The 16,237-nt window shown below is 33.3% G+C and overlaps 2 protein-coding genes across 3 annotated transcripts in view; one reads left to right on the top strand and one right to left on the bottom strand.

Annotated features, from left to right (window-relative positions):
- Positions 1–10: 10 nt before the first annotated feature.
- On the top strand, positions 11–9,807 carry Madm (MLF1-adaptor molecule). 2 transcript variants are annotated; one of them, XM_018520659.1, is made up of 11 exons: positions 11–322; positions 2,693–2,782; positions 3,436–3,660; positions 3,763–3,893; positions 4,407–4,501; positions 6,788–6,871; positions 6,944–7,231; positions 7,380–7,539; positions 7,628–7,814; positions 7,901–8,020; positions 8,105–9,807. In XM_018520659.1, exons 1-11 carry the CDS (start codon positions 194–196, stop codon positions 8,408–8,410), a joined length of 1,815 nt encoding a protein of 604 aa, XP_018376161.1. In that variant the 5' UTR covers positions 11–193; the 3' UTR covers positions 8,411–9,807. The 2 variants fall into 2 exon arrangements, with proteins under 2 accessions (XP_018376161.1, XP_018376162.1); XM_018520660.1 differs by lacking the exon at positions 2,693–2,782.
- A 63-nt stretch (positions 9,808–9,870) lies between these two features.
- LOC108769612 (uncharacterized) overlaps positions 9,871–16,237 on the bottom strand; it is a 26,064-nt gene continuing 19,697 nt past the window's right edge. The window contains exons 9-22 of the mRNA XM_018520658.1: positions 16,019–16,161; positions 15,531–15,735; positions 15,281–15,442; positions 14,662–14,943; positions 14,002–14,250; positions 13,533–13,708; positions 13,228–13,377; positions 12,735–13,017; positions 12,354–12,563; positions 11,972–12,122; positions 11,671–11,893; positions 11,458–11,587; positions 11,251–11,371; positions 9,871–11,127 (exon numbers count right to left, since the gene is read on the bottom strand). Of these exons, the coding sequence (XP_018376160.1) occupies positions 10,391–11,127; positions 11,251–11,371; positions 11,458–11,587; positions 11,671–11,893; positions 11,972–12,122; positions 12,354–12,563; positions 12,735–13,017; positions 13,228–13,377; positions 13,533–13,708; positions 14,002–14,250; positions 14,662–14,943; positions 15,281–15,442; positions 15,531–15,735; positions 16,019–16,161 (3,222 nt within the window). The 3' untranslated portion in view covers positions 9,871–10,390. The remainder of the gene's footprint in view (positions 11,128–11,250; positions 11,372–11,457; positions 11,588–11,670; positions 11,894–11,971; positions 12,123–12,353; positions 12,564–12,734; positions 13,018–13,227; positions 13,378–13,532; positions 13,709–14,001; positions 14,251–14,661; positions 14,944–15,280; positions 15,443–15,530; positions 15,736–16,018; positions 16,162–16,237) is intronic.

Here is a 16,237-nt window from a genome sequence, read left to right on the forward strand (position 1 = left end):
CTGCCGCCGCCGCTGCCGCCGCCGCTGCTCTTCGTGTGCATCCTACGAGCTCATCCTACGAGCCAGTACATCGCCGGTCGTTGTCGCGGCAAGTCGCCCGATGCGAGACTAGAAGAGTACACCGCACTGGAGATCGTCACCGATGAGTTTGGCCTGCTGTTCGCTGCTGCCTCTCTAATCGCAAGCGTGTGTGATGCCCGGGAGCCGCTCCAGCACGGACCCAGAGCACAAGTCACCGCGGGAAAGTGGTGAAGACTCGGAGGATGAGAGCGAGATCCTGGAAGAGAGCCCGTGCGGGCGGTGGCTTAAGCGCCGGGAAGAGGTAACATGTTTCTACAACCTCTTCGAATGTACGCTCTATCTATTTGTTTCCTCCTTTTCTCTTCGCTCATTCTCCTGCTGATAACTACTCCATTGAGGTAGACTTTTACATGTTGGACTATTTTCCATTTGGTACCTATGGTGTTAGATGGATTGTTTTCTATTTCGAGCCTGTGCTTTTTGCTGCAGCTTGCCAGAGGAATGTAGGATGTTGTAATAGGTCTGTTTGCGTTGTCCGAGATTTCTTTCGAAAATTCTCAAAATTTCTCTTGAAGTTTCTAAAAAAATTTTTTTACACTCTCTTAAAACGAGATGATTATAGGTAGTCAGATGCTGAAAAGAGAAAAAGCAAAGGTTCTCGGTGCAAACATTGTAAGCAACGCAAACAAACCTAAAGATTTTTGGAAAATTCTATTCTTTCAGATGTTTTTTAGATATTTTTCAAACTTTTGGTTTCATTTATTATAGCAATGACTTATTAGGAATGATAATATGGATTTTAATTGCCCTAACACACCTGTTGATGTTGAAACATGATTGTGATCAATAAAGTTGATTTGTAATATTACTATATTTATATTAAATATTAACTAATTGTTTAGCTGAGTGCTCTAAAAGAGCAATATATTCTTGTATTTTTAAGCCCATTCTACAATTGCATAATCATAAGTTGTAGTTGTAAGAATTGATCTATCACAGTTGAATATTCTTCTCACATTTGACTGTGATTGGTCAATTCTTACAGTTACAACTACTTACAACTACATCTATACCAGTGTAGAATGAGCTTTAAGCCCAATCTACAATTGCATAAACATGGTTATAAGTGGTTGTATTTGTAAGAATTGACTGATTACAGTTGAATACAAGGAGAATGTCCAATTGTAATTGGAGAATTTTTACAACCATGACCATTTGCAACTACATTTAAATAATTGTAGATTAAGCTTTACAATTACATTCAATTACAACTATGCTTACGCAATTACAGAATAGGTTTTAGATTTCTACTTCTAAATTATGATAATTTACGTGTTACATATTACCTATAATATTATTTTTTTACTTATGTGCTTTCAAGATCATTATCGCTACGACATACTGTAACTATAATTATACACTAGATTATAATTATGCACTATGACTTGTAAATACATTTGGACGTATCAAAATATCAAAGTAAAAATTTCATTTATACTTTATTCATGTTTCTCTATGTCTTAGGCCCTTATTCTATAATAGTGTTGGTGTCATTAAAGAGTTACAAAATAGGAGTCTTAATTTATGATTGTCTCTTACATATTAATATCTAAAACAATATGTTTTTGTTTATATATCTTTAAAATTATTTTATATTATCTTTACATACATTACCTAACATAATGTATAATTATATAGATTATAATTATACAATGAAATTTGTAAATATTAAATGTATCAAAATGGAACAAAGTGGAGATTCATATCTTATTTATGTTTCTTTATATTTTAATTTATGAATGTCTTTTAAACAGTGACAATTTTTATTAATCTAAATTTATTTAAAATGTCTTTATTCGCATTATAATAAATATTAACATAATTCATTTCATGTTGCATTTATACAGGTGGTTATATGTATCCAGCTGGTTCAAAAGGTTTTAGATTAGAGAATTGCTTTTGCATGAAATATATCCTTTAGACTATTGTGCTTCTCATATTATTTAGTATACTTCATCTGTATCTTAACTTACATTCTTGGCACAAATGTCTAACCAATATTAGGTTCATTCATATTTTATCCTAAAAATAGACTGCTGACGTTCTGTTATCGAATGTATAAATCAATGAAATTATTTTGATCATGCTTACCTCGCACGCAGCTTCTCTGCTTAGAAATAAAGCAATCTTTATCGTCTTAATGACGTTAGTAAAGATTAGTTTTATGCTTTGTTATACAGTTTATTCTAATATTTATCTGAATTCTCTTTTTGTACTTGGACCATTTATTCAAATATAATTATTGATCACATTTTGTGAAATATTTTTCTCACCGATTTTGCACCATCATATGATTTTAATAATAGAAACTAAAACATATTTTTTATTACAAATAATTTTATTAAGTTTTTTTATTGCCATGTGTGCTTCTGTATTTTATAATGACTAAAATTTGTAATTTATCATTAATTCTTTTGAGTTATCAATGTTTATATTTTGTAAAGTAAGTATTGTGATTCTAGCTTTTTATATTTTATGAAAAATAATGGCTTTTATGAAATAGATTAATAAAGATATTATCTTTTATATGTATATTTATGTGTGCATAGAGATAAATCTTTATATCTATTTAGTATATTTTTTATTAATTGTGGGAAATGTGCCTATTCAGGTATATGTAGGTTCCAAATCAACGTTAGCTGAGGGTTCTAGCTTCGGATCTACACGAGGAACAGAAAACGAAGTTACTGATACAATGGAAGTACGTACATTGCAAAGCAGCAGGCAGGATAATTCCTATGTTTTATTGTACTTGCGTTGAGTTATTTATTTCTTTAAAGTATTTTGCACAGAATTATACTCCACTAATTTGAATGGAGACAACAACAATTTACATGCATTATACTATTATGAATAAGTCCGACAAGTTCAATTATTATCGTTAATGTCTACAGTGTGGCAAACCCTCTTCTGAATTATCTCCCCCTCCTCAAATTCTTCACAAGGTCACATTCATGTAATAGTAAATAGGCATTGAAATCGTTTCAACACCACTTTAAGTACACTTAAAATGGATGATTACGGTAATACAGTCCATTATACTATATATAGACTCATAGATTACATTGAATAAATCTGCTCAGTTACAGTAGCATGTATTTATAAAGCGTTTTGACAATATATTTTTGTATTTACGTCTTACTTAAACAATATCCGAAATAATGAAATACTTGGATAATAGCCATAAACTCGAGTATAATTGAATATATTGACTACATAACACTAATTACTAACAATATTATATTGCACTATATGTTTTTGTAATAAATGTATTTTTCATAGTTCTTTACTTTTTGTTAAAGTAATTACAGAAATATATAGATTTTGTATATATAAACTAATGCTTGTTTATAGGTGGAACAAAGAGATGTTCCAGGAATTGACTGTGCCTATTTGGCGATGGATACAGAAGAAGGTGTTGAAGTGGTATGGAATGAAGTGCAATTTTCGGAAAGGAAAAACTTCAAGGCCCAGGAAGAAAAGATACAACTTGTTTTTGAGAACCTCACGCAATTGGAGCACCCTAACATTGTTAAATTTCATAGGTATTGGACAGATACCCATAATGACAAACCCCGAGTAAGTAAATTACTTATACATATTATGGATACAGTTTTCGTTGCGTCTATATAATACAATTTGCATATTTTTTATTAACATTACTTTTATATTATTTTTCAGGTTATATTTATAACGGAATATATGTCATCTGGGTCCCTGAAACAGTTCCTAAAACGAACGAAACGTAATGTAAAAAGGTTGCCGCTACAAGCGTGGAAACGGTGGTGTACGCAAATACTTTCTGCACTCAGGTATAGCAATATATATAATATATTATACAATATATAAATACAGTGTATACAGGAGGTTCCGAAATTCGAGGGTAATGTTATTACAGTGTGAAATTTCGTAAAAATTAAGTAATAAAAGTGTAAGTCATTTTTTTCCATAAGTTTTTTAAGTATAAACATTTAAAGTTTGACTAATCGTAAGCGTTAGTTAAAACGTCATCTGTTCGTGTGATAGTGTGCATGCAGCGACAATATTTTGTTTAGTATCAATTATCATTGTACGCACGTCTCACGGACAAATGATTTTTTAACCAACGCTTATGATTAGTCAAACTTTAAATGGTCATACTTAAAAAATTACTTTACGGAAAAAAATGGTTTAAACTTTTATTACTTAATTTTTCATGAAGTTTCACGCCGTAATAATATTACAATGAATTTCAAGATACTCTGTGTATACAATATAAGTAAATACACATGTAATACATACTATACAACTTATTCTCGATTTATATTGCGTTTGAAATGTTTCAGTTATTTGCATTCCTGTTCACCTCCTATTATACATGGGAATCTTACCTGTGACACTATATTTATCCAACATAATGGACTTGTAAAAATTGGTTCAGGTAAGTACTTATGTAAAAAGAAATAGAATTTTCTCTACATTGAATATATAATGTGTATAGAGATATCATTTAATATCTAAACAAAATCAGATAGCTTGTCTGAATTTACATACATTGTATTTGAATTTGCGTATGATAAACATAGATCATCATATGATAGGATCATTATTTTCTGAACGAAAGTAATACGTAACAAGATGAGATTATATACGTATATGTATGAGGTATTTTCATCTTCTCATTCACAGGTTGTGTGTAGAAGCTTATGTTTCTATTTTGTCGTAATTTTTCATCTGTCATAAAAAACGGCAAATTTTACGCCGAGTGATTCTTTGAGATACAAAGACAGTAGCAATTATATTTTTACTAGGTCTCTCCCTTTTTTGTCTTTACATAGGATGTCAAGACTCAAATCTTATAGGAGGCATATTTTACTCATTTAAATGAGCAAGAAATACTTAACACTGCAATATTTTTTTGCTCAATTTATCATATGTTTTCTAAGTGTCGAATCTGTTTTTTTTTTAGCATCCATACGTACAAAAGTGAAGTAGATGTTCTCAGAAGTCTATCGTGCATATACATATATGTACTTTGTATTTACTCATTACTCGGCTGAAATAAATAATAATTATATGACTCAGTTCCTGACTGAACGAAAACATGACAAATAATATGATTCATCATTATGTGTCACATAGGTGCTTCTCTAGTGATTTTGGCACACAAACATCACGGAAAAATTTATTTACATAAATATACATACGTATGCTCAGTTATGTCTTACAAAATAATTATTTGTTTTAAATAATTATAATTGTAAGACAGTATCATCAAATTGAATATTTTTAAAACAATATTATTATGGTGTATTTAACAGGGATACATATACCAAACATGATATTTATTAATCATTTGTAAATAGTTAATTTTTTTTTAGCGTAAATAGCGTCCTTTAATATATAATATATATATATATATATATAGAGAGAGAGAGAGAGAGAGAGAGAGAGAGAATGTCACGCGACTTTAACAGTGACAGCTGTGCGGAAATGTGCAATATGAGTTGCGTAGACATATATCCAGATATCATATATTCTACTTGAATACAGAATTATACCGAGTTTAATTTAAATGGTGTTTGAAGAATTATTTATAGATATTAATACTCTATTATAACACGCGTTTCCCTGTAATTTTATATGATGTTAGTAACATGAGTCCATTAGAAAAATTGTGTTAAATTGCCTTTTCATATTAGGAGTAACTTGAGTCCTCATTTTTAATTGTAGCAAATAGGCTAATCTAGATAATGAAAAAAACACAGCAAAGCCTTTGAAGAGAGAGGAAGTACAAATCGTACTTTCACCCATCCAGAGGATAAGTCCACCAACGTCGGTGTCTGGCGTTATTGGTCAATTGGTGTTATTGTCAAAGGTGATGAATTTCAAGAAAAAAATCATTTGGCAGATTGTCATCAACTATTGCCAGCTAAGTAAATTAGGCATAGAGAGGTAAACAACTCCTATACTAATTATTAAGTAGCTCCATTAAATGTACAAATAATTAAAGTTTATTTTTATTATGTTAGTGCCACTATGTTGCACTATTTATCTTGTTCTGATTATTAATTGTATTTAACTAAGAAGGGCAAAGTGTCTTCCGTGTCTCTTTGTCCTTCTCACAATCACCTAGCGCACGCATTTTCATTATATTTTAATATATACATAGCTTTTTGTTCATATACTCTATAATTCTTAATTAAAGGATTTTACTTTCTAAATTTATACTTCTAACGCAACAAAAGTAGTTCTTTCTAGCAGAATGTGCAATCAACAGAAAAATTATGGTTTTTTTTTGCGAAATAATTTATGTTTTATTTGTACATCTGATCATCCAAGGGACATGCTTCTCTTTTCAGAGACACTTTTACATTTATACATGTGAAAACTATTAATTATATGAGGGCTCAAGTTACTTTTAGGATAAATTTTCAGCTGAAACACAATTTTTCTAGAAAGGTTTAGTCATTCATCTTGGCAGCAAACATACGGAATGCGTAGTTAAATATTATATATTTAAAACTATTGATGTCCATTGTCTATTGTTTATAATGTCTACAGGAAGATATATTTTGTTTACATATGTAACACCTACATAATTCTGTCTGGTGGCTGCCCTACCAACTCTAACACATTATCGAATACACATTAATATGCCATTTTTATGTTGACGTTTTTCTTGGAACAGTTTGTGAAAGTAGTAATGATCTCTTTTTAATTACAGTAGCCCCAGACGCAATTCATCATCACATCAAGACTTGTAGAACAAACATGAAAAATATGCATTTTGTTGCCCCAGAATATGGAAGTAAGTGCGTTGTTTATACATACATGGATCACATTTAAAACATTTTCAAACAATTTGTTATTTCTTTTTAAGATTCCGTCACACCTGCCATTGATATTTATTCGTTCGGGATGTGTGCTTTGGAGATGGCTGCGTTGGAAATTCAGGGAAATGGTGATACGGGTACAATTGTTACCGAAGAAAACATCCAGAAGACAATAGAATCTTTAGATGATGTTCAACAAAAAGATTTTATTCGTAAATGTCTTCAGGTGGACCCACTTAGTAGACCGAGTGCGAGAGAATTGCTATTTCATCCCGTTCTGTTCGAAGTACATTCTCTCAAGCTGCTTGCAGCACACGCCTTGGTCAACTCAGCTAGTAAGTTGAAGCAAATTGTGTATGATCTATATGCTCTTTAATTTTTATTATTTAATTTTTATTTTTTTAGAATAGCTGGGATAATTACTTAAAGATACTTATAATGATTACGATTATGAATCACACATAACATTGAAATTTTTTATAGCTAACATTTCGGAAACAATCACAGACGAAGTGTTACAAAGGCTATATGGACCAGATACTGTAGTTGCCGAAATAAAGTATCAAGGAATACCTCCGCAACAAATTCGTTTAAGTGATATTCCTGTTACGGAGAAATTAGAAAAATTTGTTGAAGATGTAAAGTGAGTATCTCAGTTGTGAGATACATCGACCTGGATTTTGTGTCTTATATCGGATAAATTGGTAACCAGAGTGCTTTTACATTGCCAGGTACGGAATATATCCATTGACTGCATTTATGGCGAAATTACCTCCGCCTGTCCGACCGAGGGCGATATCGCCCGAAGTGACAGAATCGGTTAAATCGGTTACACCCGAGCCCGTGGACGTGGAGTCTCGAAGAGTAGTTAATATGATGTGTAATGTTAAGCCTAGAGAAGATAGTAGTGAATTACTTGTGAGTGGTCCATAGAACATTTTAGCGAAATAACCTATGGAGTACGTAATCAGTATATTATTAAATCGATATATTATTTTATTCAGATGACAATATTGTTGCGAATGGATGACAAAATGAATAGGCAATTGACGTGTCCTGTGAGCCAAATGGACACCTCAATGCTTCTCGCACAGGAACTTGTACATTTTGGATTTATTAATGAGGTAAATTATCTCGCTCATATCGCCAATGAGCAATCCCGTTTTGCGAAAGTTTAGTTTGCTTTAGCAAGATGCTTATTGTTGCAGAACGATCGTGATAAAATAGCCAATTTAATTGAAGAGGCATTGAGGAGATACTTCAACAAGCAAATAGTGACGCCAGGAATGGTATCATTAACTAATCTTCCTACTCAAACTACTTTATTGCTGCCTGGTTCGGAATTTCCATGTCTGCAACATTTTGACAATTCCGTGTGCAACGCCACAACATCCAATAGTGATAATGCAACTAACCTGCTGCCAAAAACCTCAGGTATACCTGTGTCAAGTAACAAAACGAGTAAACTTCATGATGATGCAGAACCGCCGACAATCAGCGAGAGCGGTAGTTAACCATCCAGGACGTCTGATAACTCAGTTCACTGTGCCACTTTGCACGCTTTATGTATAGACTGGCTATGTATTTTTATATTTAAGTAAACAGAATGAAGAGGAATGGAAGTAAAAATGGGAGGGTGCCGTGGCTACACCTCTAAGCTGAATATGACTGCAAATTAGGAACTGCTTAGTATATTTACTTTCGTATTTAGGCTCTTGAAGTAATACTTCCGTTGTCAAATTTCGTTGATCCTCTATATTCTATAGTTTTTACGTTATACAGGTCTCACCTGTTATATCGTTATATAGGTATGCGACAAAGAATGTATAAATCTAATGTAAAAAGACCAAATACTTGTGATTGTATAATTAAGAGGATAATTAGAGGTCTGCTGGATATTGATTCATATTTATACGAAGCTACGTACGATTTGATACTTACCTGTCGTAATCTACCTATCGGGATACAGTTACGAAAGTTCGTTATGAATCATGTTTCTCATAACATCTCTTAGAATTACAAAACATGAAAATTAATACGCCGAAATTGTATATCATGCTTTTCATCATGACAACGTATACCATAAAATTTATTTTGTGCGTGCAAATCGACAAAAATTAATTCGATTATCCGTAAGAAAAAAAAAACTATCTCTTCATTGTACAGCTATTATAAAATCCATTAATATTTAAATATTGTATGGATTCTTAATTTTTTCTTTCGGACAAAACTTTCTATCTATTAACACATTTATTATTTTTGTCAAAATACTCAGTCTATTGTAAAGTCTGTCAAAAAAAGTGAGCGAATATAAATATTCGCGAGAGAAAGTACAGTAGCGTGCTTGTTCATTTTACTTTTAGTTCTGTAGGCAAGATTGTAAGAGATGTAATAATGGCTCAATAGCGTAATTTGGTAGTAATCGGATAAAGCCACGGCCCTGCTCTATACTTGGGTATTATTGATGTGATTAAACCAAGATTAAATCTCGATAAAATTAGCCGAAAATCCTTGTAAATATTTTATATTTTTAAGAAAAATCTGTTGAACACAGAAAACTAGTCATATAGGTATATTCAAGTGCTAACAGACTAACACAGATCTTATTACGTCTTTTGCATTTATAACACGTGCTTGGCCAAGAGAAATACCGCTCCAATTTCATACCTCGGTCGAATCAATTTCAGTGAAGCATTTCTCATTAAGTAAACGACTAACTCTACTAGAGGTACCTATTACCTACAACATAAACTTCGATCTTAAGTATGTAAGTAGATTATCAAACTAAATTGAATGTGTATAGCTTTATAATACAAATTATAAACGACGAAAAAAAGCGCGACGACTGACTCGTGGATATTATGAAAGGGCTGTACGATGACAGTGATAAATAAATACTTTAACTCGGAAACGCTCAATTGAGTACTCTCACCTTCTGAAAATCTATATAATAATCATACATGAATCGAATTTTTACGCAGTACATTTTATTCTTTAGTATTCTATTTATTTATTATGAGGAACAATAAAGTCTCCTCATGGTATACAATGGACGTGAATGTAAATGTTTATAATAGAGCATGAAAATTTCGAGATTATATTTAAATTTAAAGTAAGTTCTGATGGATGGAGTGCGATGATGATCACTTGTCGCATCGAATTTTCTTTTACGACTATCGCTGATTCATGATCAACGATCAAATTACAATTAGCGTTCTGGTGCAGAATATACGAGAATATAAGAAATAAGAAGGGATTATATGTATATGTACTTTGGTTTGCAGCTCCCAATACGTTCATATCGCGTTATCACGTTGACTTCTCATTACATAGTAAAAACGCAATATTGACGAATATTATCCTAAATAAACTACGATACATGAAATGACTTGCGATTCACTTATTTATGTGGAAATTTGTGGTGAAATCCATTTTGTACAAATTTAACAATCTATTGCACTTTTGTTGCATGTATTTCACGATCTTGACAGATTTCAAGCTCCTTCTTTGGCGTGCGTGCGATTAAGCAGATAGTCAAGATCGTGAGAGATACGATCTAGCATACCGCTGGTCGCGCTATCGCAGCCACCTGTCGTTACCACGATCTCCGGCGTCTTCTCCTCGCCGTCGGGTTGCTTGCGCTCACTCGTGTTGGCGATGTCCGGCATAGCGCTCACCACGTGCTCCCGGCTCTTCAGTTCCACACTTGTCCGCGATGACAGTTCGACATCGCTTTTTACAGCCAACGTGACGTCTGGCATCGCACCTAATCGCGACTCCACATCGGCACTGCAGAGAACTTTGGCCGAGGACTCGGAGGACACACTCGCTGTCGGCAGAAAGGTCTTGCCGTCGCCACGATACTTGCCCGATACGTCGCCACGGAAGTTGCTACGTTCATTAACACTATAGGCCACTACATCATTGACACAGCAAGAGCTACGTGCGGAGAACGTCGAATCGACGAACACCTCCTGATACTTTCGCGGACTCGTATTGTAGTTCTCAAGATCGATATTATCTGAATGATCTATTCGGATCTCCGGCAGGAATCTAGTCGCGGGGACGGAGGACTTGGCGTAGGTAGACGAAGACTCGGATACAAATTCACGCATATCTATGCTACCCGCGGCGACGCCTCGTGCTTCCCTATACGGCTCGCCGGCGATTGAAGACGACGTCGGGGGAGTTGCTGAATCGTTTTCCACCTCAGCGTCAGCTTTCGAGCATACTAATGGATAATATGAATAGTATTAATATTTTGTAAATCAAGCTTTGGCGCTTTTTTTACAATAGTTTATAAAAATTTCCTTTTGATGTCATAATGCACGTCAATAAGTTCACATCGCAATACCTTTAATGGGTTCGGACGTGTGTTCATCGTCCAAATTGCGTTTCCATCTGATTCTCCGCAGCATTGGTCCGATAATTGCATTCTCGCTATTAACGATGTATGCGATTATTATACTGAAGCCCTGCGTATCAATAATTAACGAATAATTTTAATATATTTATTATTTATTATTTAACCAATATAAGTATCGTTTGCGAAGAAACTCACCAGAGCGAAAGATAAGGACGCAAATACGTAGTGGAAAATTACAGATGATGAATTTATGTAGAAAATAGAAGATGCCTCCATGGCGATGATGCCGCATATGACGATAGCCGCGCGGTGCAATATTCGTATTCTGTGACGGAAAAAAGATTGAACGATTGAAGATTTGTAAAAGAGTCGTCCAATTTTACGAAATATTCTGATGCACCTATATACCTTGTTTCTATAGCTTCTCTCTTCATCACATTCTCCTCCACTAATGTGTGAACTTTGTGGAGCACCCCCATATACAGTAGTATGAATACTAAAAACATCATCGTAGCGCAACTGACAAATATGTTATAGACACCGCTGCCATATATAAGCCACCAGGATTCGTGTCTCCATCCTGTACTCTTATGCGTTAATTCAGTTGCAAATACAGCCAAGATCGGAACACCTAAGAAACAGTGATTACAAGTAATGCTTGACTATACGCATCTTTCTCAAAAGCTCTAGATTTAGATCTAGGTCATACCAGTTATTACAGCGATCACTGTAGGTTGAAGATGTTGGCTCGGTCGAATTTGCGTGAGCTCGGCATATACTATTAGAGCCTCGGAAATAGGCGCAGACATGCCCACGAGGAGGAACGCCTCTAATCCTATCGCTACGAGCGAGTAAGACGACTGAAACAAGGAGAAGTTAGTGAGGATGTTAAATTGGATCGGATTATAATTTGTAAAATTTTCAAATGTGCAGTTATATTCAAAACGAAGTGTCTGTATTAAGTTCAAGATTCATATAACAATTTTATAATTTATATAAGATTTACTTCATGATAGAACATCATATTTTAAATAGATTTAAATTGTAGAGTTAATGTTCTAAATTTTTTTTATAAACAAAGACATGATTACCTCTGGAAGATTAGTGTGGACGGCGTAAATGAAGATAGCCATTGCGCCTATTAGTGCGCCGCAGCATTGGAGTTTTAGAAAATTCAGCCAGCTTTTGTGCTTTCTCCAAAAAGTGCCTAGTATCAGAGCAGATAGCAAGCACTGAACAAGGCAACTGCTGCATCCGAATATTATAATGAACGTGGTTTGTTCCGTTTTCGCCAGTACTACCTATAACGTTAAAGAAATTGATGAATGACGATAAAATGTTCTTCGCTTATATGGAAAATTTTGTATAGATAAATTCCATCATACATAAGAATTGTAGGATATGCATTCTATAAGTAATAAAATAACACGAAATGTTAAAACATAGCTTTTCTTAAATGAAGCTATATTTACTTTTACTGCTCGGGTCGTCAAGAAAACAGCTATTGTCCCCGTAGTAGGGCACAAACAATGCGTTACTACATCGCCGGATACTGTGTTTGCTATGCAGGTATCGAGATCCCACGATCCAGTGTTATCTATTAGGCCGCATGACGTATTCCAGGAATTTGTCTGATTTTGTAAATGCCGGATTTGCAGATCGACCCATATCTTGTTATATTTATCGATACCAAAGGAGGGAACTGCGACGGCGATCATTCGAGAATTAATGCGAAACTCTAGGTCCGTGCCATCACTATGGTGATAAAATTATTACATTATAAATTGAAAAAATTAATCTTAGGAAAATTTAATTTAATTTTAATTTCATTATATATACATATATATATCTATTTTTAATTTATTAATTTTAGTTTCACTAACTTAAATAAATTTTCAAATTCATAAAAATAGACAAGCTTATTCATGCCTTTTGTTCGATTTTTTTCTAAATAAATCAACTTACTCGAGTTCCTTAATATACGCTGTTGGTATAAAGCGTGACATGTTTTTGTATACGATAACAATTCCGGTAAATGTGTTATTAGACTTTATATTACGCTGCTTCTTTTTCCACAATCGTATAGCTACTTTATCTTCGTACCAATCAGGATATCTGCCACAAATAAATAATTTATATAAAAATACGAAAGTTTGAACATAATTTTAAACGCATATAAATAAGTAGAAGAATATATTATTTTGGAAGATCTCTAAAAAGAGAAAATATATTATGTAATAATTATAATAGATATTAATAAAAATAATTACATATAATCGGCCGAAGGTATTTGAAGAGAATGCGTTATACTATCTCCACTCTGAGATTGTAGTTGCTGAATATCTACAACCATAGATGATAAAGACAGATGTTTATATATATCTTTCAGCTGTTTGGACCAGTGAATTAAATTTCGTTGCGTTAGTTGAAGCAACATCGACAGTTTCTAAAAACAGATGATGATTTGGAAGTTTGTAATTTTGTTATAAGTAGGGGAAAAGAGAAATTTTGAATATGAAACAGATTTAAGTAAATATTTTTTGTAAATTCTCTGGGTGAAAACAACTATTATTTTTTTTAACAAGACTGTATTATGACTAAATAATGAGGTACTTTGCAGCCAACATAAATTTTAAAATAACAGCTTTATGTTTGAAATTAAGCAAAAAAAAAACATTGTTATTTGAATCTTATTGAAAATCAAACTTTTTTCCTACATTATATTTACGTTATCTTTACCTCTTGACTCAGGATCGAATATTCATCGCTCAGTATGCGATTTATTATGTGACTCAAAGTCTCCGCCGAGTTATATGCATCTTGTGGATCGATTCTGTGCTGATATCGTTCGATTTCAGCCAACATATTTATTATACGATCACCTTCGCCAGGATAAAGCGGCAATGCACGTTTGCGCAAGAGTTCCCAAAAGGCGAGGATCGTGTCCGAGCTCATGATTTTTTGATAACCCAATGTCAGACTTCGAAACTACAAATTAGATCGATTTCACAACTTATTACTTTGATAATAGATTTGGATCTTTAATCAAATATAACAAATCAAACTTTGATCGTGAATTAAAATATAAACATTTTTACTAATTTCCTGTTTTATTTTACATCAAACATATCAACTATTTTTAAATTTCCAATTTTCGCGTATTCAATAATAAACGTTAAAACTTATTAATAATCAAATATTACAAAATATTGCAATGGCCTTTTAATTTTTATGTGCATTCTCTAGTTTGTTTTATCACAATTTGTATTTATTTAAAGATGTATTCCATACATTTTATATTACTCTATCAAAAACAGAGCCATTTTAATTGATTCTAAATAAGTTCTTTCGGTTCCTTACGAGATAAATCAATTATAAAGTTTAAAGAAAAATACTCACATTGTTATATGGTAAAATCAACGGTTCATATAAGCAGGATGAGAAATCCGGTATTTGCCATTCGGGTGTAGTAGCGTCTTTCATCGAGCACAGCCTGGATACTCGTCGACCTACGAAATATCGGGGGCATTCTAATAGTGCCTCTGATCCTGGTGCAGTGTCTGGCCATTCCAAACCCCAGGACTGTTCTTTAAAACATATCGGTATCAGCGTTCGATTCATGACTTCAACTCGCACGGACATAGACTTGTGCGCTACATTGCAGGTGTAAATCGCCGATTTCTGAAATGTCAAACGGACCACTCTGTATCAAATAGATTAATCGAATTTACCTACTAATATTCTTTAATATATTTTTTAATTTTATCACTAAAAGTGTTTTACCCTCTAAAAATAAAAATAAACGCAAAAATTACATGTCGTTCATTTTGGTCTAGGCAACAATATATTAAAGAATGATCAAAATTGAATGGGGACACTTTTACGATGTTTTCCTCGTAAGTTAATTATATATATATATATAATTTTAATTTTAAAAAGGAGAGATTGTTATTTTGCATTGAATTTTAATATTTTTTAAAATATCGAATAAAGAAATCAGTGTGCACGGCGCTTGTACCTGAGTATTAGTGATCTTCAAAATGCTACCCGCTGGATACAGATCCTCCCAAACTGCTCGACCAGGTTCTAATTTGAGCAAGGCGCGATTTTTCGTCCAACCGAAGCCGATCCCGATGTTACGCATGTTGGGAGTCATACATGTTAGTTGTATATCGTTGCCCTGCGAACAATTGTCTTGCAATATTAATACATGTCTTTTTGTTTTACATTTTAATTATTTGCATTGAACAAATTTATTTGCGGTTTACTTTTTCTATAGAGGCGCTCATCGGCACCACCTTCACGTCCGGCTCATCCCTGACCTCGATGTAGATACTTTTGCATTGCTGCACACCCCAGTCAACTACCTGACACGTGTACTGACCGGCGTCGAGCAGGGTCGCTTTCTCGATTGTCAATATTGATGTATATAAATCCGACCCATCATTCGGCAAATTAGTAATCCAAATTTCTCTAAAATAGCAAATCGCGATAGGAATAGATACCTCAATCAGCACACAATATTTAAAAAACATTTTTTTAACATTTATTTAATATTTTTACATCAAATAATATTTAAAAAATATATTTTTTAATATTTTTTTAATATTGTGTGCTGATTGGTAAGCTGAGAAAATCTTGCTTTCTCGTAAAGAATGAAATACATGCAAATTATATATTTTAATATTGTTACTTTAATTAATTGTTGCTTTACGATATTGTAATGTAAACTCCGAAATGTCGATAGTTTGGTTACCTGGTAGCTTTACTCGTGTTCACCAACATACCGTCTTTGTACCAAGTAAAACTTATGCTGTAACTTCCTTGAGCAGCGCACGACAAGACGATTTGTTCTCCCAAGTGAACTTCATAATCGTTCACTTGATTAATACGCAGACTCTAAAACGCGATAATTTTTAGAATTTTTTTAATTATGCAGCAATTAATCGCATTCTCAAAAATATTAATTTTATAT

Source organism: Trachymyrmex cornetzi, unplaced genomic scaffold, assembly GCF_001594075.2.
Source record: "Trachymyrmex cornetzi isolate Tcor2-1 unplaced genomic scaffold, Tcor1.1 scaffold92, whole genome shotgun sequence".
NCBI lineage: Eukaryota > Metazoa > Arthropoda > Insecta > Hymenoptera > Formicidae > Trachymyrmex > Trachymyrmex cornetzi.